At 37.0% G+C, this 25,429-nt stretch overlaps 1 protein-coding gene across 1 annotated transcript in view; it reads left to right on the plus strand.

The window, feature by feature from the left end:
- Positions 1–312: 312 nt before the first annotated feature.
- Positions 313–25,429, plus strand: part of Plscr5 (phospholipid scramblase family member 5) — a 32,841-nt gene continuing 7,724 nt past the window's right edge. Inside the window, exons 1-6 of the mRNA XM_052716798.1 lie at positions 313–2,432; positions 8,725–8,784; positions 13,685–13,869; positions 20,150–20,192; positions 21,055–21,275; positions 23,029–23,190. Coding sequence (XP_052572758.1) covers positions 8,772–8,784; positions 13,685–13,869; positions 20,150–20,192; positions 21,055–21,275; positions 23,029–23,190 — 624 coding nt within the window. The 5' untranslated portion in view covers positions 313–2,432; positions 8,725–8,771. The remainder of the gene's footprint in view (positions 2,433–8,724; positions 8,785–13,684; positions 13,870–20,149; positions 20,193–21,054; positions 21,276–23,028; positions 23,191–25,429) is intronic.

Genomic DNA, 25,429 nt, shown 5'->3' on the forward strand with positions numbered 1-25,429 from the left:
TGAAACATGTTAAATTAATTTCAACTGTTTAACAAATATTTTAAATATACTTTTCAGAAGGCTTTTAATTACATTTACATATATAGCTCACAATTAGTATGAGAAAACCAACTAAGGAGCTTCAAAGGAAAAAAATAACATTATAGAGAATAGAAATATCATTCACCCTTTTCAATACAGAGTTTGAACACAGTACTCGTAGAAACAGAAGAAAGGATTTGTAAATCATTTCTTAAATAAAAGTCAATAGTAGTTTGTTTTAGATTAACTTACATGTATTCTTTATGGATGTGTTTACTTCATACACCAAGGCCACTACAATTTCATGGTCACATTTCTTAGCAATATCCTCATTCATCTAGAATACATTGCCTCTCTTATTCTACCTTACAAAAACAGTCTTAGAAGAAATAAGGTTCAGCAGGGCATAGTTGTAGGAGTACAACCCGTGAAGGAGCTATAATTTCCTTGTTGCTTATCACACATATTGTACTGTAGAGTTTTGCACATGCAGTTTCTCTACTACACTGCTTTTCATGTTCCACATTCTTTTAGCCTTAGACCATGGGCTATAATTGGTGCACATGAGACTAAGTAACTTTATATGAATTGACATCCTATGACTACTCCTTTAGAACCTATGGGTCAAGGTGACATGTCACAAAATTCATATGTATTGGTTATGTTTGTAAGTATTATCAAAACATGAATTACTAGTTAACTAGAAGCCTCCATGCCTAATTTTTTTTTAATTTTAAGAGAATTTCTTCATTTTGTAAAGAATACTTCAATAATGTATTTTACAAAAATCACAGTAACCTATATTTCTAGAAAAACCAAACCTACAGTAGCACAGTCATTTGCAGCTGGTTTAGATCATAGCTGATTATGATTTAAAGGAAGGATAAATATTGTAGTTCTCATTCATTTTCATAGTTCATGAATTTGCTCATAATTAAGAGAGGAAGACCCAAACTATAAACAAATTATTGTGGAAACTACTCCATTGTTTTTGGTGAACACTTCATGAAAGCCAAGGGGAAGCCAATAAAGGTATCAGCATTTTAGCAATTAGGTAAAAAGAACTGAAATAAACAAAGAGCAAACATAGACCTCGGTTTTCCCACAAAACTTTTGCCTTCTATTTAGTGAGGCATCCTTCTGCTTGGCTGTCCCAGTTTGCTTTCTGTTGCTGTGGTAAACACCAAAAGCTACTTGGTAAGGAAACGGTTTAGTTGGCTGGCTGGTTACATCACCTAGGAAAGTCAACACAGAGATTCAAGGCAAGAACCTGCAATTGAAGTAGAGACCAGAGAGGCAGCTCAGCTCACGGGCTTGCTCCCCCAGGCTTACTCAGACACCTTTCTCGTAGAAACCACACCCATCTACCCAGGGATGGCACCACCCGCAGTAGGCTGGACCCTCGTACATCAATTAGCCAGCAAGGATATCCCCCCCCACAGACGTGCTCACAGGACAATTTGAAGAAGGAAGTTCAAGTGAGAGTTCCTCTTCACAGTTATGCCTAGGTTTTGTGTCAAGTTGATAAAAGCTACCCAGCACTGTTGTTTGTAGGGTCTCATCTCACTCTCAGCTATTGCTTAGCAAAGCATCCTTTCAAATGTGCTATTTTCTCAATGACTTAGCCCATAAATAGCACGAGAGGTAAATAATAAACATGCACTGTTAAGCATAAATTGATTCTGATATGTTTTGCCTATATATTTAATGTATATTTATTACAATAATTACTTCGTTTTCATGGGAGCTTTGCTCCTGGGGGATTGAAACTCAGGGAATGCTGTGGGATGTTCTGTATGTCAAATGTGTTTCTGATTAGTCAATAATTAAAACACTGATTGGCCATTGGCTAGGCAGGAAGTGTAGGCGGGACAAGGAGAAGAATAAAGCTGGGAAGTGGAAGGCTGAGTCAGAGAGACACTGCCAGCCGCCATGATGAGAAACAGCATGTGAAGATGCTGGTAAGCCACGAGCCATGTGGCAAGGTATAGATTTATGGAAATGGATTAATTTAAGTTGTAAGAACAGTTAGCAAGAAGCCTGCCACGGCCATACAGTTTGTAACCAATATAAGTCTCTGTGTTTACTTGGTTGGGTCTGAGCGGCTGTGGGACTGGCAGGTGAGAGAGATTTGTCCTGACTATGGGCCAGGCAGGAAAACTCTAGCTACAAGGGAAGTTATTTTTAATGCTGGAAAAGGGAAGAAAATACGCTGCACAAAACAACTGGTCTAGCTGGCTGCCTCTGAACTGCAGCTGCCCTGGCTCTGCGTGGTACAGCTTCAGCCAGTGAAGGCAGTGGTATACAGAGATGCTGGGCTGGAGGCTGCAGTAACTGGAGGGCTCGTTGCAGTATTTTGGTGGTATTTGTGAAGATGCGGACAGATGTTGAGAGGAAAAAGTAGCCACAAGGTAACTATAACTCCAATAATGACTAAAAAAAGAAATGTCAGAAGTGTTCTTGTTGGGGTACTTTGAGGTCTCTGAAGATTGGTAATATCTGTTAATCTTTCCAGTTGTTTCATATCTCCAGCCCTCCCCTCTTCTCTCTCTGTCTCTGTCTCTCTCCTTCTCTCTCTCTGGAAAATTCATATAAGCCAGAAGATCTCCAAATGTTCTCTTCCCTCTTAGACTGTCAGGATAGCATCAGAGATTATTGAATTTTCATTGTGGGTAACAGGGAAGTGGCAGAACAAGGCCATGCAGACAGATTTCTGTCCAAACACCATCCCACCTGAGACTTATTGAGCTAAATGTACAAGGCTGAAACAACGTAAAGAGCAATAAGCCAGGTAAACATCTGCTTCTTGCATAGGATTTGCAATCTCTTGACCGGAGACCATTTATCCACGTGGACAAACCGAGTCAAAGGTCTTCCAATTCTGTCGTTTCTACTCTACCCAGGTCAATGGGAGCTCTAGATCAATGTGTGAGGAATCAAGTCAGATCTGTTCTTCTGAATGTCTAGGATTCTTTTCTTTCCTTTCTGGTCCTTTAAAATGTTATCGTTTCTTCTTCTGTTAGAAAGAAAGCAGATTGAAACATTTCTTACTGCCAGAAAAGAAGCATGATGCAATTTATTACTCTCATTACTCACAAATGAATATTGCAATAGCTATTACTCTCGTGTTGGAAAGTAACAGAAAAGGAGGGAATTTAACATGCATGTGTGAAACAATTAATTGTCTATCTCATTTGAAAACGTTATTGATACTAATTAAATGGTTTTTCAGAAAGAGAATGAGTTGTGTCATTTTATTTTCAGAAGGTAGAAATTGACTTTTAATTGTCAGAAATTGGTAGATTATTGAATTCTGTTGTGATATCGCACTAAGGTACACATTCCCCAGGGTGGAACCATGTCACTAGATTCTTCATGATGCCATGAACACAGTGAAAAGCTAATAAGTGTTTTTAAATGCGTACGTTAATAAAATGCTGTGTTAAAAGAGCAGGTTTGAGTAAACAGTAAGTAAATGCACTCAGGTGTGATGTTTATTCACAATTGTGTAAATGAATAGTAGTGTTAACGATAAGAAACATCAGTTCACATTAAAAGGTTGTTTTTTTTCACATTTCATGGATAGCTATGTTCTGGAAAATACCAACAATGATATTTCCTCATATTTGTTTTTTTCTTTCTCTTATTCATTTATTTACTTATATCCTGCTTGGTTCCATAATGTATTTGTTGATAGGGGAAAAATTGAAGATTAGACTTACGAGTAGAAATGCATGATGCAGGTGCTGGTGATGGGATGCTCACATGGCTTCATATTATAGGAAAAACTGCTATAAGCAAAATTGAAAGGAATCTTTATACTGCTAACTTACAGTCCTTCTACACATAGATTTCTTTTCTTTTTTTTTTTTTTTTTTTTTTTTGGTTTTTCGAGACAGGGTTTCTCTGTGTAGCTTTGAGCCTCTCCTGGAACTCACTTGGTAGCCCAGGCTGGCCTCGAACTCACAGAGATCCGCCTGACTCTGCCTCCTGAGTGCTGGGATTAAAGGCGTGCGCCACCACCGCCCGGCCTACACATAGATTTCTATGTCTAGTCATCACTTTCAGAAAGTCATAAAACTAGTCACTACTATATCATGACAATGAAGTCAGAGAAAATGAAAAAAGAAATGCACATGAAGTTATTTACTTTTCTTGGATTGTGGTGATATTGTGTCCCCCAATATATTGTGCACCTTAATAAACTTATTTGGGGTCAGAGAACAGAACAGCCACAATATTAAACATAGAAGTTAGGCAATGGTAGCACACATGCCTTTAATCCTATCATTCCAGAGGCAGAGATCCATCTGGATCTCTGTGAGTTCAAAGCCACACTGAAAACAGCCAGACATGGTGACACACGCCTTTAATCCCAGGAAGTGGTGGCAGGAGGCAGAAAGGTATATAAGGCGTAAGGACCAGGAACTAGAGCCTGGTTAAGCTTTTAGGCTTTTGAGCAGCAGTTCAGTTGAGATTCATTCCATCTGAGGACTCAGAGGGTTCTAGTCTGAGTAAACAGGATCAGCTGAGGAATTGATGAGGCGAGGTGGCTGTGAGTTGTTCTGCTTCTCTGATCTTCCAGCATTCACCCTCATACCTGGTTTCAGGTTTGTTTTTATTAATAAGACCTTTTAAGATTTGTGCTACATTAGATTATATAATTAAGACTTTTGAGTGCTACCTGTTCATAGATTAACATTTATAAGTCCCTAGTTAATCCCCCATTACACTGACCAAGCATGTATTGAAAGAATGTGTGGAAATAAGAACTCTTAGTCACTGTTGTTGGGATGAAAATTTGTACTTAGTATTTAGAAAAAAATCCATATTTTCATATTCCATACAAGAAATTTCATTTATGCATAGTATAGTACAAAAGAATGACATGTGTATAGAACCACTGCTTGCACAATGGAGACATCACTTTCTATGAAAAGGACAATAGTCAAAACTTAATAAGTCAAATAATTACATAGAAAATCATAATAGTCAAGAAAAATAAGTGACCTTTTATATAAACTTAGATTGTAGTATGTGTTTGTGTTTATACACCTATGTATAGATATATACAAATATACATGTGTTTATATGTATAAACATGATTTTTAAATGCTTGTGCATTTCATAGTAAAACCAGAGACAGAAAACCAACCTAGTGAAGTATTACAAAGGCGAGCTCTTCCCAGTCTTCTCTCTCAGTTTCTGGCAAATCTGTCATCTTATGGATAACTCTACTCCTCATCTTTTTGCCACTATGTGATTTGAAGAACATTAGTGGCATTTTTCATGTTGTTTTGTGCTGTAATGCATAGTATTTTTCTCTGCTACTATGTGGATTTAAACAAATTCTCTCCCTTGGTATCAGAAGAGACTATTTTGATGAGTCTCTCCACTGGAAATGGATTTCAAATATCTGACCATTAAATAACATGCAATGTTTTAAACAGGGATTTATTATTGAATGGATAGCATAACAAAACATCCATGATATTTTCTGTGAAAAGGCCATGGACAGAACATAATGGTGCAGGGGATATATTGCAAATTTGTCTTGTTTTCTTTTTGCTGGAACAGAGGACATGGGAACAGACCAAGAACAAACAAGGCTGGGTGTCACGAATGGAGAATAATTTCACACAAGGAAGTTGCAAACCAAAAACTCAAGGGAGAGCCGGGCAGTAGTGGCGCACACCTTTAATCCCAGCACTCGGGAGGCAGAGGCAGGCAGATCTTTGTGAGTTCAAGGCCAGCCTGGGCTACAGAGCGAGATCCAGGAAAGGAGCAAAGCTACACAGAGAAACCCTGTCTCGGAAAAAAAAAATGCTTCTCGGCCTTTTAGCTAAGATCAAGTTCAAAAGCTCAAGGGAGAAACTCTAATGGGCAGAGTTTGGGCCACCTGTTTCCTGGTCTGGGGTTCTTATTTAAATAAATGAAATAAGCATTCACACAGATTTCCATAAGTAGCAAGAAAACTATTCAAAGACAAAATGAATGGCCTGGCAAGACGGCTCAGTAGATAAAGGTGCTTGCCACCAACTCCCACAAGTTGCCCTTTGACCTTTATTTGTGACATAGTGTACACACACACACACACACACACACACACACACACACACACACCACACACACACTATAAATAAACAAGTCAATAAAATGAATAAATCTAAAGATTGACAGCAGGCCATTGACAGTGAGGGTATGTAAGGGGCCCAGTTATTTTTTAGAGCTTCCTTTTTGGGGATTTGAGAGAAAGAATGGCTGGTTACTAAGCAATATAGTTTGTGTGGGTTCTCATTTTAACTGATAGGAAATTATGTAAGACTTTGCCCATTGTACATGTCTTTTCCCATAATGAATCTGATTTTAATCATATTCACATACAATTATGCATAACATGGTAGATAGGGGATTCTCACCAAATAGAAACTTGAAGACTCATAGTTTTGCCTCATTGTCTACATCAAAAACCTGTTCAGGCAGGACTGGCCCTTCTAGGAAGTATTGGAAATAACCTTTGAAGAGAAACTGTCCAAGTTTGGTGGTCACTGAGAGAAAGAGAAACTGACTCCATTGTTTATAGTGGTGTGTGTGTGTGTGTGTGTGTGTGTGTGTGTGTGTGTGTGTGTGTGTGTCTTAATGCAAGTAGGAATCTTATGTTTCTAACAGGTATACAGGAATGGGAATTGTGTGCATAGTCTGTGCAGGTAAGTACATTATGACTAGAGGGTATGAGTACAGTCCAAGTCAAGTGGAGTTTAATATGGCTAAGCTATTCTGTACGCTTGCTTGCCTCAAAATAGCCAGTCAAGAGTTAACAGGGAAGGGGCAAGCCACAACCCTATGCTTTCTGGTATTTGTTTTCAAGGTTATTTGGGTTTTGTTGCTGTTGTTATTGTTTTGTTTGCTTGTTTTCCTGCAAGCTCATTATTTGATTTTCCTATTTGGCACTATTTTTTAATATTATTGGGTTTTTTGTTGTTGTAGGTTCACCTTGTAATATCTCTGCTTAATAGAATCACAATTGGAGAGGAGAAAAATGCATCACCATAGCAAGAGAAGCCGCTGTCGGGGGTGGGGGGTGGGGGCGGGAGGGTGTATCTATCTTGAACAATAGTGGGGACCTTGGTTCTACTGTGAACACAGCACTGTTAGGACTGGTAGTGTTGAAGGTGAAGTTGGACAGCAGTTTCTACAGAAAGAGACTAGCTGCAAAGCCCAAAGCAACAGTTATTTATTGGGATACCTGGAACCGTTCGCATGCTTGAAACAGCTGAATTTCACGAAAGAGGGGCCGGTGCCTCTCCTTGAGAAAGAATATGAATCAGGAAGAACAGAGAAGGGAGCCCTGAGGCAGGCAAGAGGCACCTGAAAAGAGAAAAGCAGCGTTGGCCCTGTGATTGGCTGTGCATAGAGAATGCGTAAGAGAAGAAACAGGCAGTGACACACTTCAAAGGTAGCCACACCACATTAGAGCACGCAGAAATGCCAGGTTGCAGAGCATGGTATAAAGAGAGCAGTCATCTGTCACATGACCATATGCAATTGCAGGGGTGGTGTGCCCTCTACAGGTCAAATGTTTAATCATGCTCTTTTAATTTCAAAGTTGGTGCTCGATAGAACCGTCGAAATTATTGTCCAATTATGATCACAATTTAAAACACTTTGTTGGACAGTGTAACTTAACTTCTTTAGATTATCTCTTTTTTTTGCAAATGTCAATAAAATGTATGAAGTTTAATTTTTTAAAAATGTAAATATAGCTTTTCTTTGGAACAGAAACTTAAATAAGATAGTTATGTTCAGCCCCAGACATAATAAGAAAAATAAGACAACAACAAAAAGTTCCCTGTCAAGGAAGAAATCCAGACTTTCAATACGTATCATATTAAACTTTCAGTTTTTTTGCCCCTCTACCTCCTGAGGCAGCTGCACTAATTTTAGAGTCGACACTGCTGTGATGTTTCCTGTGCTATAGCATCCAGGCTGGGATACGGGGTGAGCAAAGCCCCGTATCCTCCTAGGAAGCGGCACTCACAACTACAAGCTGACTCTTTAGGGTCGAAATTTCATTTTCAGTACATGATGAGTGAAATATGTGTAGGCTTTGCTTAGCTCTGTGAAGCTACTGAAACTTCATGTTTCCTGATCCTCATGATTAATCACATTTAATTTACACCTGAAAATAAAAAATTATTTATCTGCATGAGAGGTGGGGAATGCATCCTTTTTTTTTGTTTTTTTGTTTGTTTGTAGGGTGTGAGTTGGACAGAAATCACACAACAAAATAAGAAAGAATGTGGCTCAAACATTTGAACATAAAAAGAATTGTGTTTCCATCTGTGACAGCCTTCCAGGTGATAGGATGACTTACACAGCCTCTGACTCTGAGAACATAACAGACCACATCTGATTTCAAAACATACCACACACCTAAGCGGCAGCACAATGACATGAATGTGTTTTCCTTTCTCTTTGTTATTTTTAAGTAGCTCTTTTAGCCACTGACTTATATGACTTTTTCCAAGTAGGCCTTTTTTTTTCACCTTGGGTAATGGCTTCATCTCCCCCTATTGTCCAAAAGATAAAATCAAACACTCTAGAACCAGCGAGGCACTGTGTTTCTGTTGTCTGTAAGCTGACATGAGGCAGACAGTGAGTGTCGGGAGTTTTATTCATTCTGTTCTCTGCGTGTTGAAACAGGAAAAGCCTTTTCACCTAGCTGCCTTTGAAGAAGTACTCAGACTGCCATGGCCTCTAAAGGTAAGAGAAAACCTAGTCAGCAACTAAATAGGCCCTTATATACATTATAACTACATGTGCATGGCTCTTGAAGTATTTTAACCAGTGAGGTCATTACTTTAAAAGCTGTTATTTATTGCTCTTAAACACTGGAATTTGAATTATTTTACTCCAAGGTTTACTTTGTCCTAACTTAAAATACACACACATTTTAGTCAAAAGAATGTAAAAAGTTCTCATATAAAAATGTCTTTTCACTACTGTGAATGCAAACTTAGCAAATTGAATAAGAAACACTTGTAAAACAAAATCGAGAATGGAAAAATTTAATGTAAACCCAGTAATGGAATGAAATTCCAAATTTAAATGAATCCAAAGGAAAGATTTCACATAGACAGCTAAAAATGTTATTCCAACATTTGTAATTGCTCATCTGTTGTTCAAAGCCATGTGGCATACAGCCCAATGAAGAACAGAATGTCAGTGAAGCCTCAATTTGAAGCAGTCGAACTAAATATTTTACTTTATAAGCTTAAAATATTTTAAGAATACTTTGGTAGTAAATTCCTCATAAAAAATCAATCAAAGTGATCAAATTATCCAATTTAAGCAAGCAGATCTATTAGGAACATTAGGAGAAAAGGGTATACAGTTTCACTCAGAACCCTAAAACTGTTGAAACATCTGTTTTAATTAAGACAGATGTCAAAAGATGAGAGATAAGGTTTTGTCAGGGGTAATAAGACACAATCACAGAAAAAAATATTTCTAAAAATCAAATTATAATCCATTTTATTCAATTATCAAAATAAATCACTATTAAACTCTACACTATTATGAAAAGTTTCAGAATGAGGAGTTTGATTTGTAAAATTTAGGAAGCATTTAAAACTCGTCACAAATGAGATGACTCTACAAATGTAAACTCTCCTAAATTATCTAAATAGATGATTTAATCCAAATACTGTGAATATACTGTTGTTTGCTTCATAAACACATCTCTGACACCTATTAAACAAATTAAGTAGTCTTTGTGTTTTTCATTCTTATTTAGTACAGGTCTGAGAATCCTTGGGAAAGCTTAGCGACAGATTATACAATACAACAGGAAGAGAAAACTATTGAATTTTACTGTATGTGTGCATAACGGTCTCTACTTGAAGACAAACAAACACAAACCTTGAGAAACGTTTCTGGAAGACTGGCACAACCACGGTCCAAATGCCTCTCGTTTTGTAAATTAAGAGCAGCAACAGAGTGGCCTGGAAGGGGAAGAGTTGCAGAGTGTGTAAAATATTGATGGTTTAGTTATACATTTTTAAAAGAGTAGATAGAAATTCAAAGCCAGATAGCAATTCAAAGGAGTTTCTTATTCATCTAGTGGTCTGGGTCTTTGAAGAAAATGTGACTGGAAAGCAATATTATGATTAATCTTCCAAAAAGACATAATGTTCAGTAATGAAAAGGACTGTATTTGTGACTTAAACATACACGAAACCTAGAGACAAACTTTAAGATAAAAACGGGCATCCCTATGACCAGCTAAAACATTTAGCCCATGGCTCAGATAGAACATTTATTATAAAACCAAAGTGACAGGAAAGTATCATTTAAATAGGGAATCTTGTTTGAGCAATCGCCTTATCTCATTTTTGTCTAAAATATGTTTGAGGATACATTTTTCAGAAATATTTAAAGATAGGACCATAACTTCATAGTGGTCTTTGGCCTATGAAACTGTGTTGTCAGATAGCATCTCCTCAGAGATGCCAGGTTAATGGGGCATTTTATAGACAAGTCCAAGACAGCCTGAACTGGATGCAATAGATCAAAGAAATGGATATCATCTGGAACCTCTTCACTTGGTAAAAATAAATGCATGGAAAGGCATTCTCTGAACCTGCTGTTAGGTCAGAAACCTAGTAGCCCCGGTCAGGGATATATGTAGCGCCTTTCCAGACATTTAATAACCTTCTGTGGTATGTTAATGCAGCATAGTTTACAAGGTAAACTTGGAGTAATTTACCAATTTTTTTATAAAACAAAATGACAATAGAGATAATGTAATAGTCTAACAACTTTTGTTATTAATTAACCACGCTTTTATTGTGGAATTTTGCATGTTCATAACAAACACCAAACACAGGTCTCATGATTTTCTTAAACAAAGATATACTCATGTAACCACCACCAAGAGCAAGATATGGAATTTCCAGCAGCTGACAATGTTCCCTTTCCGGCCATTAACCATACCTCTCTATGGTGACATGAACTACCATCACACACTTTGTTTGTGACCTAATATTTTCTAGATCATGATTTTGCCACTACTTTGCTTTTGGTTTTGTTTTCTGCAAAATGAGGATGACAGCTGTTTTGGGCACTGAGGTTGGATGAGGTGTTTGTTGCATTAACTTTTTTCCAGCTGTTTCTCTTGTGGTAGCTCCCCTCTGATTTTAAGACAGTTTTACATTGTCTTCCTGGTCTTGGGGTTCCCTCTTGGAATTCCCTTCCAGTGTCTTTTCCTAAGAGGAAGAGGAGTTATCCCTTTCCCTTTTTGGGCTCTGCTCCCAAGGTCACAGCATTTCTGGAGGAATCTTTGTGGGAAGCCAACTGCTTCAGCCTTATCACTTACAAGTTCTGTTACAGAGGGGCCAAAGGACAAGTTTCTTCATTTGTTTAATCCTCAAGCAAGTCCTGGACAGATCTCAAATGCCACAGATAAATGCAAACTTAGTAACTGACATCAATATTAATATAAACCCAGGCAGTTCCTACAACCTTAGGGGTAAATAAATAAATGAGTCATCTGGCAATTGCCCCTCATTAACACTTACTGTATGCACAAACGTAACAAGCTCGTCATTACTAGAATCAATTTATTCCTTTTTCCGAAGGGCCATTCATCTGTGTTCCTTCATCCCTGTTCAGACTGTGCTTGGGTTTTCTTAATAATGGGAGTTTATTATCTTAGAAAGAATCCCAGTACATTTTTAAACTGTATTTGTGATTTCAAGATACAGAAAAATACCTCAAACACACAAAAGCTTTCATAAATCTGGCTATTCTTGTAGAAATAAGACGATTATAATTTATATTAAGTATTTATATAGCACCCCAATTTTACTATATGATCAGTAAGAGCAATTGCTCAAATCTTATGCAGCTGTTATAAATTTATTCTTCGTATCAATCCAGAACCAATTCTTTTGTCTCATTCATGTACATGTTACTTAACAACATTTCAGTCTATGATGAGCCACAAAGACCATGGTGTATAAAATGCTGTTTCCTAATAATGCTAGAGTCTGTTTAGCTTTTAAACATACATCATGACCTTTACACATCAGTGAATCACCTAATGATTGACATATTCTCAGGAAATGCTAATGTTCTTAAACAATGTGATTCTTAACTATGCTTGCTTTCATAATGAACCCTGCTATAGTTTTAAAAAGAAAAAAAACTTGGTCGTTCACTTTCTTGTGAATCAACAGCTAAGCTAAAGCAACACAACTTTGATAAACCACTTAAGTTTATTCACATTAAAAAAAAAAAAAGAACCTTGGCACTCTATGAGGATGAAAAGCATGAACACTGACAGTCTATGGGAAAAACAGCATCTAATGAGGGAAACTACACAGGATATTTCTGAGAATGGAATAGGGAAACTACTAGAAAGCTATCATTTATAACTTTAGATAAAGATATTCCTGCTTGGGGCTTATGCATAACATCCATAGACTAATACACAATATATAGAAAGCCTCCAGAGTTGAATGTGAGATGACTGAAATAGAAGCATATTTACTTGGCAGTAATATTGATATCAGTTGATATCTCTAAACCAACAGAGTGACCTTTATACCATTCCAAAATTATGCTAAGACACTCACAGATAAATTGTGAGCTTCTTTAAGCTTACTCAGTTTAACAGTGAGTTTTCAGAGCATATCCTCATACCACTAGGACTATTAGCTTTACCTGAGATCTTACCAATGCAACTTTGCAAGCCTCCCACCCCAGTTTCTAAATCAATCACTGGAGAGAGGCCCAATACCTATTTTGATAGGTCCCCACCCCAGGTGGCTCTGTTGAAGGCTGAAATATGAGATTATTCAATTAAACTGGGCTATAATACTATGACTAATAAATTAGACAAAGTGTCTTCATAAAGTACAAGGTAGCCCCATAATATTCAAAGAAAGGAAACCATGACTTAAAAGGTAGTCAAAATCCCAAGGAAAAATTCAAGTCTAAGGCTATCCTTTTATGAGTACAGACTATCTAGGGTCTATTACCATTTATTTTGCTTTTGTGATCTATGATTCCTCATCTTTTTGAACAGGTGTTACTTGCACTTATACACAAACATATTTACACATGCAATGTATCTCCAGGCCAATTATTTAAGCCAAGTTATTCAGCTTTTTCTCACAACTACCAGCATTTTTCTACATTCCTTTTTCTTTGGCTGAGAAGTCAAGTGGTGGTGGTAAGGAGTAGTGAAAACAAAGGAAATGCACTAAAATGAGAGATACATCAATCAAGGAACAAACTTCCATCTAAATCAAAAAGAAAAAGAAGAAAGAAAGATTAAATAAAAGCAAACAAAACCTAAATTGTAACACACATAAAGATATCCATTCTTGGGCTGGAGAGATGGCTCAGCAGTTTAGCGCACTGGCTGCTCTTTCAGAGGTTCTGAGTTCAATTCCTAGCAACCACATGGTGGCTCACAACCATCTCTAGTGGGATCGGATGCTCTCTTCTGGCATAAAGGTGTACATGCAAGTAGAGCACTCATGTACATAAAATAAATAAATAAATCTAAAAAAAAAAGAGAATGCTGCATTCCTTCAGAAATAAAAAAATAAATTACATTTCATTAAAAAAAAATAAGATATCCATTGTCTTGCAGATTCACAGAATCAAAAGCCTGGAGGTCTGCCTGGTTTTCTTCCTGAAGTCACAAATCCAGGTCAACACTCTCAAGCAGCTTCTTCCCATCCCAGGAAACAAGCAAGGCAGCAGCCGGATGCCCCTCAGCCAAGCAGTTTCCTGCCAACAACCAGTCTTCCCCCTGGTCTAGAATATTTAAGCCAGGTTTGCACATCTTTCCATTTCTACTAGTGTGTTCCCTTTAAAAACAATTAAACTTAGTTTCTTGTCTTTAAACCAATAATTTAATGGAGTACAGAATGCATTAAAATCATGAAGTTATAAAGTACTGACTTTATTTACTTTTGTTATTTAGATAGAATTTTATTCTATGCTTTTGCTATCTATCCTTATTTACTTGACAGAGTAACGAGACTAAATAGTTTTGACTTTGCCATTTAGCACGTTTATCTACCTTCTGTTCATTGCTCAAGGTGAGGAGACAGAAATTCTCCAGGAATTATCAGACCAGGCCACCTACAGCTATTAATTAAACATTTATTGAGCACTTGTATATTCAAGGCATAGAAGAAGCATAAAACATAGCCCTGTCACTCAAACATTTTATTAGTTAATGATCAAACAAAAAATGTTGACCAAAAAGTGCAAAGCATGGCCCAAAAGCCAAGAAAACACTCATCCTCAAGGGAGAAGGCAGTCATGGAGACTTCTGCAAGGTGCTGAGACTTTTCAACAGATCTCAAAAGCAACGTGAAAGACCAAGGGAAAACGAGTTACCAAGGCCACAGTACTGTCTTCCAATGTTCCTGAGTCTCCAGGCCAACCTGCTTGGATGATCACAGCCCACTATTAGGTACCATTGCCGTTCATGGCAGGACAGACAGCACTTCAAGCCTTGTAATAACTTTGTCCTGTGGCAAACAAATAGAAATCGCTCTTCATAAGTGGATGTATTACTGTTATTTTAGCACATTATCCTACCCAAGATTAGAAAGACTCTAACACTAATATTGAGATGTCAGCACATCTGCTGCCATGCTCACTTGTTTGGCATTCCTTCAAACATAAAGTCTATCTCTTTTATCAAAATCAAATCTCTGTGTTAATTCCCTTAAGGTACAAGAGATTTCTGCTCTGCCTGATAGGGCCTAAGCTGCCTGTAGCATATGTTCCTGGGAAAATGTTTATAATTGCAGATGCCTTCCCCAGAAGCCCACTGGCAGACAAATGTTCTATAGAGACTGGCGAGCTCAGGGAGCTACGGAAAGGAGCTGGAAAAGCTAACCTCCCATCTTCCATCTGCAAAAAGGATCAGCTGTAATAGCTGACTAGAGTTGATTAACTGCTGCAAGCTGTTTGGGAGCGTTGTCAGACAAGGTTTTGCCAAATATAAAAGTGATATACCAGCGCCAGAGGGCTGAGGTTTGATGATCACATATGGTCATCACATATTCTTCTTCCACCCATGAATGATGACACACCGTGGCCAGATGCTTGACGTGAATGCATGTTCTAACCTTCAATAAATAGACAGAAGGACTCATGAGCTTCAGTTTTAAATGCAGTACATATTCTAAAATCACATCTTTGCTAATTTTTTTTCAGAAAACAAAATATGCCATAAATTGTTTACATTTTACTTCTAAAGGGAATAACTTACTCATTTTGTACCAAAAGACTATGGGTTTGCTTTAGGCTGTATACATATAGAAAGATAAGTGGGGATTTCAAAAGTATTTCATGTAAGTCTGTAAGAGCACGTCTGTTAAATCACTTTGTATGTGTTAACTGTTCTTTCTTTTATTGAAAATATACTTTTATCTTCACATACTATATCCTGAAAACAGTTTCCCCCATCCCCTTCTCCTCCAAGTCCCACCCCCCTTCCCCTCTATTCTGGATCCACTTCTTTCTGTCTTTCATTAGAAAATAAACAGGCTTCTAAGGGATAACAATAAAATAAATATAATACCATAAGATAAAACAAAAACTAATGCATAGTAATTGGACAAAACAAACAGAAGGAAAAGAGCCCGAGAGATGGCACAAGAAACAAAGATCCACTCATTCACACACTCAGGAATTTCATAAAAACACTAAAGTGGAAGCCATAATATGTATGCCAAGGACTTGTAGGGTTAAAAAGAGAGAAGGAAAATCACACACACACACACACACACACACACACACACACACACACACACACACACACACATATATATATATATATATGCATTAAAATTAAAAATATATAACTTTTTTAAAGGAAAAGCCCTGATATTACATTGTGTGCCAAGTAACCTCCAAAGATGCCATTGAGTTCATTTCTTTTGGCCATCTACTGCTGGGCATGCAGCCTACCTTTAAGAGTAGTTTGTTTCCCCAGTGAGACTCCCTTGGACAAAATTAGATTTTCATTTGCAAGTGATTATCAGTTGGTGATTGCTTCTGGGTTAGGGATGGGGACATGTGTCTAGCTCTTCTTTCAGCTCTAGGGCACCATCTGGTGCAGACCCATGCAGGCCCTGTGTATGCTGCCTTAGTCTCTGTGAGTTCATATGTTTTTAAGCATGTTGGTTTAGAGGGCCTTGTTTTCTTGGTGTCCTCCATCCCCTTTTGCTCTTAAACTCTTTCTGCCTCCTCTTCAGTAGGGTTCCCTGAGGCCTGAAGGGAGGGATTTGATGGAGACATCCATTTAGGGTTGAGTGTTCCAAGATCTCTCCCTCTCTGCATGTCTGGCTGTGGGTCTTTTCTGTATTTGTTCCCATCTGCTGAAGGAGGAAGATCTTCTGATGACTGAGTAAGGAACTGATCTATGAGTATAGTTGAATGCCTTTATGAGTCACTTTATTGCTACACTTATTTTTAAGAACAATAGTATTTATTTTTACTGTAGACCCCTGGGATATCTAGTCTCAGGTTCTTGGTCACCCAGGTAGTGTCAGGTACAGTCCATCTCATTGAGTGGACCTTAAGTCAAATCACATATTGGCTGGTTACTTCCACAGGCTATGTGCCACCATTACTAGCATATTTTAAAGGCAGGACACCCTTGTAGATCAAAGGGTTTGTGGTTGGACTGGTGTTTATATTTCTCCTTTGATAGAGTGCAGAGTACCTTTCTGTATCAAAGATGCTAGCATGTAGAAGTGAAGGCTCTATGTATTTCACTTAAGTCTGTAAGAGAATATCTGTTAAAAGACTTTGTGTGTGATAACTTTCAATTGAAAGACATAAGAATTAGTTAAAACTATGAATATTGGAAATACTGCATAATTCAAGAAATCAAAAATATATAAGGAAAATCTTTCTATGTTAAAAACTAGATGGTTATTTAAACTCTTACTATATTATTTGTGAATAAGTTCTATCCACTCACTCTCAAGAAAATTGTGTCAAACAATTTGAAAATAAACATATGTATATATAGTAGGATAAATCTAAGGGGAAGCTAGTAGATACCTTCTAGATTAGATTTACACATTCACAATCGTGACTAATATTTAATCCTATAGCATCAGAGTATAAATATTAAAACTCAGTTATCGCCAGGCGGTGGTGGCGCACGCCTTTAATCCCAGCACTCGGAAGGCAGAGGCAGGAGGATCTCTGTGAGTTCGAGGCCAGCCTGGTCTACAAAGTGAGTTCCAGGAAAGGCGCAAAACTACAGAGAAACCCTGTCTCGAAAAACCAACAACAACAACAAAAAAACTCAGTTATCAACAAGGGGACAAAATCACACATAAACATTCCTTTTGATTTTAAATGCATTCAATGAAATCAATACTTGTAATCTTTTTTTAATTTACGTTTAAGTTATATATTCAAAACTGCCACAATATTTTTATTGTCCCAGAAAAACATCACTTTCTTTGTCCTGATATCTGAATGTATATTTTAGTCTATTTAAAATTTCTACTGACTCCTAGTCTATCAGCCAGCAGGAGACAATGGAAAGGGTCCATTTAAGACAGTTTTATTAGTGGCTCAGGACTATGGAAAGGGAACTGCAGTAGTCAAATCAGCACTGTCAAAAGCAGGGGACTTGCCCACAGACAGAGATCAGTTCAGTTTTTCTTAGAGGATGACAAAAGTGTGAGAGAGAAGAAAGCAGGGAGCACAGGTGTTGTAAGTCATGGTGTCATTTGGGAATTGCTTCCCTTGTTCCTAAAGTTAGGTTAGCCACACCAGTGGAATAGGATGGGTGGCCATCTGCATGCTCTGTGACTAGTGCAGGTCCCTAATTTCCTGGGGTATCCATCTAGATCTAGTTGGGGGTTTTATTTAATTTTTGACTATACAATAAGACAATATACTAAAATCTATAGAACAACAAATACTTTATGGGCATCATTCTGCTAATATCTGTTGTTGGAAATTAGAGACACAGCTTCCCTTTTCTCTGTGGAGTAGATCTACATAGCTTCGAATTTTAGGACTAAAATTGGATTCATGACACCAATATTCAAAGACCTTAAACTCAGACTGCTGTGGATATTGCTCTGTATGCTGTGAATGTGTTGCTCTGACTGGTTAATAAATAAAGTGCTGATTGGCCAGTAGCCAGGCAGGAAGTATAGGCGGGACAAAGAGAGAGGAGTATTCTGGGAACAGGAAGGCTGAGTCAAGAGTCATGAGCCAGACACAGAGGAAGCAAGATGTAAAGATACCGGTAAGCCACAAGCCACGTGGCAAGGTATAGATTTATAGAAATGGGTTAATTTAAAATGTAAGATCTAGCTAGCAAGAAGCCTGAGCCATTAGGCCATACAGATTTAATTAATAATTACTTGGATGACCAGAGTGAGAAAGATTAGTCCTGACCACGGGCCAGGCGGGACACAGAAAAACTTCAGCTCCATCAGACACCTTATCCCTGACCTTAGTGCTCCATCCCTAATTTAACTCTTCTCAGAGCTAATAACCACATTCTTTCTGAAGTTTCCCCCCTTCTTTGCCCACAAAGAAAAATCTCCATTTTCTGCAAGATGACAGAAGTAATGTGATACCCTCAAAAACTTACTCCACTTCAAGATGCTTTGCTTTGAGTGCTAATATGATTTTAGACTATCTCAAGTCATAAAATGACTTCCGTAAAAAGTATTGGCGATTTTAAAAAGAGGCCACATTGTATTTCTCCATCAGTGATAAGACAATAAGAGAAAATGTTTACCTCACCTGAGGATATACAAGGAAAATGAAAGAAAGAATACAGCTTCAAATTTCCTGGAGTTGTAGATATACAATCAATACCAGGGTTTATGAAAAATTGCCTTGGTTTAAAGATTCTTGCGAAGTTTACATATATGAATAGAGAATACAGTGAAAACAATGTCAAGATAGGTTTAAAAATGAAGCATTAGAAATGCGGTGATCAGCAGCTCAGTCAAGGCTCATGATTTGGCTTTACTATGAGTGCTGATTAAACTAAAAAAAAAAAAAAAAGAAGCTGTTCTAAATCTCGTATTTTATATTTCCTTTGCAAAGGTAATATATGGGCTGCTAAGACGGCTAGGCGGTAAGGGTGCTGCAAGCCTGGCAACATGAGCTCCATCCCCAGCATCTACATAAAGGGAGAAGAAGAGAAACAGCACTAAAATATATCCTCTCACTACTAGATGGGCACTGTGCTATGTGCAGCATACATCATGCATACAAACACACACGGTATCAAATAAATTTGTAAACTGCATTTTGACTTGCATAATTTCTTTTTAATTACCTAGCCCAAATGCTGTGGCAGATATTTGGTAACGGAGCACTTATTCTGCTTCAGTTGACATTCTGTGGGTGTCTGAAAGTTTTGTTTTCCCTGGCCTGAAGAAGAATAAGAACTATTTATAAAATGTCATTTTTCCAGCTTACAGGTATTTCCTCCCTGAGAGGAGCATGGTGCCAACTGACAGAGTCGTGAATATACAGGCACTGGAAGAAGCTGGATGCCCAATACTCATCTGGGTTCATTTCCTCACAAGAAATTTGGGAACATTTTAAAATGTCGTCTATGTTATTATTCATAGGTTATTTAAAAATATCCTAAATGTACAGTTTGACGTATCACCCATTTTTCTCATTATCACAGAGTTAGCGTAAACACTATTGCTTTTCTTGTTCTTGGCAATTCTGACTTGGAATTTTAAGAGTTCTATAAATTATTAGTTGAACAATAACATTTTGTGAAGAGAGGTCATGCATCCTGTAAGCGAGACACAGCCTCAGAGAGGAATTATAGGGTAATTATTTGAGTAATAAATTCTTCCTTACCAAATTTGTTCTTTAGTTGAAATACAGTACATGATTGTTCATAGATCTAGAATAAAAATTAAATAATTTTCTTCTCAGAGTTTGCTTTCATTCCTGTGGCTAAGTCTTGCCTTATAAATTGTGAATGTTTGAAACTTTTTAATGAAAATGGCAGATTTCCTGTTGCATAGCAAGGGCTGTGGCAGAACGGTTTTCACTTCCTTTGTATGATCCTTTGCAGTTGGACCTGATAATCATCCATCAGCAGGTGGAACTTCTTGGGAGTAAGTACATCAGATTCTGCGTTTATTAAAACTACTGAAAAGGCTTTACTGTTCAGAAGTTTCTTTACATCTAAAATCTTATAAACAATGGATGGAAAGATCAAATGATTGCTTGACCTATTTTTTAAACCAAAATTAAATTCATTAGTTTAAGCACAACTATAATTATAAAAGTAAGTCTTTCATAACAGTGACAATAAAATTAATCTGAAAGTGACAAAGTAATTAATATCCCATAGATATTAATCATTGAAATTTCTTAACATTCTGAGAAGAGGAATCACAGTTGAGAGCATATTAAAATTTCATCAACACAAATGCTACTGTTTTATTGCTTCACAACTGATTCAATAAAATAGGCACACAACTTATCAGTAGATAAATGTGTGTAAGCATGATTAATAATTTCAAACTGCTCGAGTGTTTCCTGTTTATAAGATCCTATGTTATGTCAAAATATATCAGAACTGAAGAAGTTGGCCAGCACCACTACTGTGGATGTTAAAGGACATTTTAGATACAGGAAAAAAATACCACTGTAAATTGTACCAATTGCTTGCAGAAGAATAATAGGGTTATTATTTGAGTAATGAATTCTTCCTTACACAATCTGTTCATTGGTTGAAAGATGTCACAACATGCTTGTTCATAGTTCTAGAATAAAAATCAGTTAAGTTGTTAGTTTTGTTCTTAGATCTTACTTTGACTTCTGAGACTGAGTCTTCAGAGTTTAGAGCCTGGAAAGAGATGTGTATGAAGATGAGACTATCAGCAATTCTGCAGCAACTCTATGTTCTCCTAATACTCTTTTACTTTTGACAAGTGGTGATTCCATGTCTTTATAAGATGTGTTTTCTGATAGTGATACTCGGCACTGAGACTTCCAACAAATATGAGATCAAAAACGGCTTGGGACAAAGAATTTACTTTGCAGTGGAGGAAAGCATCTGTTTTAACCGTAATGTATGTTCCACGCTGAGAGCCTGCACCCTGAGGATCACAGACAACTCGGGTCGAGAGGTGATTACAGTGAACAGGCCCCTAAGGTGTAACAGCTGCTGGTGCCCTTGCTACCTACAAGAGGTTGGTCACTGCCTCTGAGCATCTTTCCTTTTTAAGATTATTCCTTTAAGTGGCATTCATCTGGAGCTATGAGAGAGTCAACCTAATGGTCGTTTGAATTTATATCTTCCCTTTCAGGAAAAGGAAAACATGAAGATTTGGTTAGGGACTTTTTCCATTTGTAACCCATAACTATGGTAGCTTGCATTGGATTAAATAGTTAAGGGAACCCATTGCATCCTACAACTGAGACATAGCCTCCCAAACTAGTATATTAGCCAAGTAATTGTAATATCTACAGGTTCCTGTTACACAAATACTGTCATCTTCTCTGACAGTAGCAATGCCCAGGAGGTGCCATGACACTTAGCCTCTTCTAATGTGTTATCTTCCTTGGATGTTATTCTGCTCAGAATAACACCATTTGCACATTCAATAAACTCATGGTATAAAAAAGAGTGATGTTACTCAACTATTTTATTTTAAACCATAATTGGTTGTCATTGTTATTAGAGCTATAATAATAACTTTCATTGATGTAGACATCTACTCAATTTGATATGATGTCTCTGTGAACTAGAATATTGTTTCACTCTCTATTCTGCAGATTAGAAGTATATATATGTGTGTGTGTGTGTGTGTGTGTGTGTGTGTGTGTGTGTGTTCTAATACCTAAGACATTATATATATTTATATCATTATATAGATTTCACAAGGTTGATTCATAGGGAGTTAAAAGCACATGTGGGAAAGAATGAATTTCTGTATTTTGACTACATATGCCATATGTAGACATAGGCCATACATGACTATATATGTATGTCACATATATATGAATATATACATATATTAAAAAATCTAGGGAAGTGCTAAGCATATCAGTGCAATGAATCCTTATCATTTCCATGATAAAATACAAAATGTCAAAAGAAAACACCAGTTTTCATCTTAAATAAGTCATATATATTCAAAATGTACTTTATAGAATATATTATATATACATATATATATAGAGAGAGAGTCTATTCAAGAACATTGTAGACATATACACAAGATGATAAATTTAGTATGAGGTAAAAAATGATATAAATAGGTAGAGAACTTGTTTACTTCAAAAGAAACATTTTCTATTTGCCCCCTCTCCAAAATACCTTACAAAAGGATTTTATTTGGCTTACACTCAAATGTTAAAATAATTTCTAAAATGAGGCTAAAATAGATATGTGTTAGGGCTACAACTGAGAAGTAATTACTGAGTTTATCCATGCTAAAAGGTTATAATTCCCTCACTGTTACAGATAAGATGAAATGGTAATCGTGCCAAGTACACCAAGGCATTTAGAGGAGATTGTTAAACAGATCAGTGTAATGAACTCTTATCATTCTCATGACAAAATACAAAATGTCAAAAGAAAACACCAATTTTCATCATATATATATATATATATATATATATAATTTTGTTTGGTTTGGGTCTGGTTTTGGTTTTTTCGAGACAGGGTTTCTCTATGTAGTTTTGGTGCCTGTCCTAGATCTCACCCTGTAGACCAGGCTGGCCTCGAACTCACAGAGATCCACCTGGCTCTGCCTCCTGAGTGCTGGGATTAAAGGCGTGTGCCACCACCACCTGGCCAAAAATATATATTTATAATGACTCTTATAAGACATTAGTTATTTCATAACAAATATTATATAGATATAAATTGGCATTCTTATGTGATTAATACACAATAACCTTTGTAAAATTTCATTTTGTTACTATTTTCTCTTACAGCTGGAAATCCAAGCCCCTCCCGGTACTACAGTTGGTTATGTTGCACAAAAGTGGGACCCCTTTCAACCCAAATTCACAATCCAAAATGCAAACAAAGAAGACACTTTAAAAATTGTTGGTCCTTGTGCAACCTGTGGCTGTTTTGGTGATGTGGACTTTGAGGTATGGATGACAAAGAAAGTTTTGCTTAGGTCCTGATTTCTTGAATCATAATTCAGTTTATAAAATATCCAAATCATGGGACTGGAGAGATGACTCAGTGATTAAAAGTACTGGCCGTTCTTCCAAAGGACTGGGGTTCAATTCCCAGCACCCACAAGGCAGTTCACAACTATCTGAAACTACATTTCTAGGAGATCTGGCATCCTCACCCAGAAATACATGCAGGCAAAACCCCAATGTACATTTTAAAAAAATCTTTAATTAAAAAAAAATCATGATATATCCCTTAAATACATTTTAAAAATTGCATAATAGGCCGGGCGGTGGTGGCCCATGCCTTTAATCCCAGCAATCAGGAGGCAGAGCCAAGAGCCAGGTGGATCTCTGTGAGTTCGAGGCCAGCCTGGTCTACAGAGTGAGATCCAGGACAGGCACCAAAACTACACAAAGAAACCCTGTCTTGAAAAACCAAAACAAAAAAGAAAAGAATTGCATACTAGTGTAATATTCTCATAAATCATGTTTCCATGTCAATAATAATAGCCATTACTCCAGAGATTCTAAATCCATAGGTTTTTAGCCAAAATAATGCTATAGCAATGTACTGGTCTTATCCATTTTATCTGTCATAGATCACCGCACATGCTCTTCAAAGAAACTTTAACAAATGAAAATGAGAGATATAAAATTAAAATTCTTGACATATTTGCTAAATACAGTAGATAGACAACTATACATCCTTACCTAAAGGAGTGAATGTCTTGTTATTTTTAACTTCAGCCTCTGAACCTTTGAACATCAAGCTTTATATATAGAAAGAGAGAGATAGTATTGTGATTTTTTAGATAACCAATATGTTGTGATTGTTAAAAATCATAGTAACCCTATGTTTGATGAGGTTGATTCATAGGAAATTAAAAGCACAAATGGGATAGAGTGAATATGTTTTTTGATCACCAAAAGTATCTATGCCCTTTCTTGTGGATCTGCTTGATGGACATTTAACCCCATTCAGGTCTCATTTCAGAACATACTCCACTAGAGTGTCACTATATAAAACTGCATTTGTAAGAGTACAGTCATGTATTCTCAGGTTTCTGGAACTGAATATTAAAATGGGCCATTACAAATTTATCCTGCAACAACATATGCTCTCTGAACAGATTATTGTAAACATACATTATAGGCAGGGTTCAATGAAACCATTAGCTTTTAAAGCATCTACTTTTCTTTATTTGTATGCATCCCACCCAGATATGTTTTCCAGACTTCTGGAGGAGCCTATACACACTGAGAACACAGACTTTGTTAAGTGATTTGTCCTAGGCCTAGAATTGAGAAAGCGTGTGACGTGGCCTTTTTGGGTTCTTTTGGTTTTGATTTTTGGTTTTTGGTTTTTCAAGACAGGGTTTCTCTGTGTAGCCCTGGCTGTCCTGGAACTTGCTCTGTAGACCAGGCTGGATTTGGTCTCGAACTCAGATCCTAGTGCCTCTGCCTCCTGAGTGCTAGGATCAAAGGGGTGCGCCACCACCACCTAGCTACATGGCTTCTTAATAATATGACTGATGAGATTTGAACATCTGGGCTTAGGTTCCATGCTATAGCTATGTCCTAAGAAAACTTTCCTATTTTCTATCACCACAGGGAAAAAGAAACTATATTAAATAAGTGTCATAATGATAAACAGGATAAATAAATACATAGTTGATGGAATCAGATGTAGATCCCTCACTGAATGGGCTTGGTAGACTTCAAGGTCAGACTCATCTCAATCTCCTGTTTATACACTAGCTCAAAGTGATTTCTAATACTTATGGTTAGTTAGAAGGGAATGTGTTGACAAATGGCTGACCATAACATAAAAGTGTAGCTTGACAATGTATTATGTTTAAAAGCTTTAATAATTACATGGTTAATAAATGTTTAAATTTCATGAATTATACCTAGAAAATACTTTAATTCATCCAAATAATATTTCTAATATGTGTGTGTACACACACACACACGCACACACAGAGTATATCTGTTGTTCATACACATATTTTATGATAGTAAATTCAGGTTTAAAAAACAGGTACCTTCAGGCTTAGCTACATAACTAAAAGATGTACCTGCTGCCATCTTGTGGTTGTCTAGCCTTAATTATTTCCTCCATCTGCATAGAAAACTAAAAGGAAAACAAATTATAATGGTCTACAAACTGTGACAGTCTAAAACTCTTGAGCACTGTGGAGGTAAA

This window comes from Peromyscus californicus, unplaced genomic scaffold (genome assembly GCF_007827085.1).
Source record: "Peromyscus californicus insignis strain IS unplaced genomic scaffold, ASM782708v3 Scaffold_11__1_contigs__length_118956290, whole genome shotgun sequence".
NCBI classification, from domain to species: domain Eukaryota; kingdom Metazoa; phylum Chordata; class Mammalia; order Rodentia; family Cricetidae; genus Peromyscus; species Peromyscus californicus.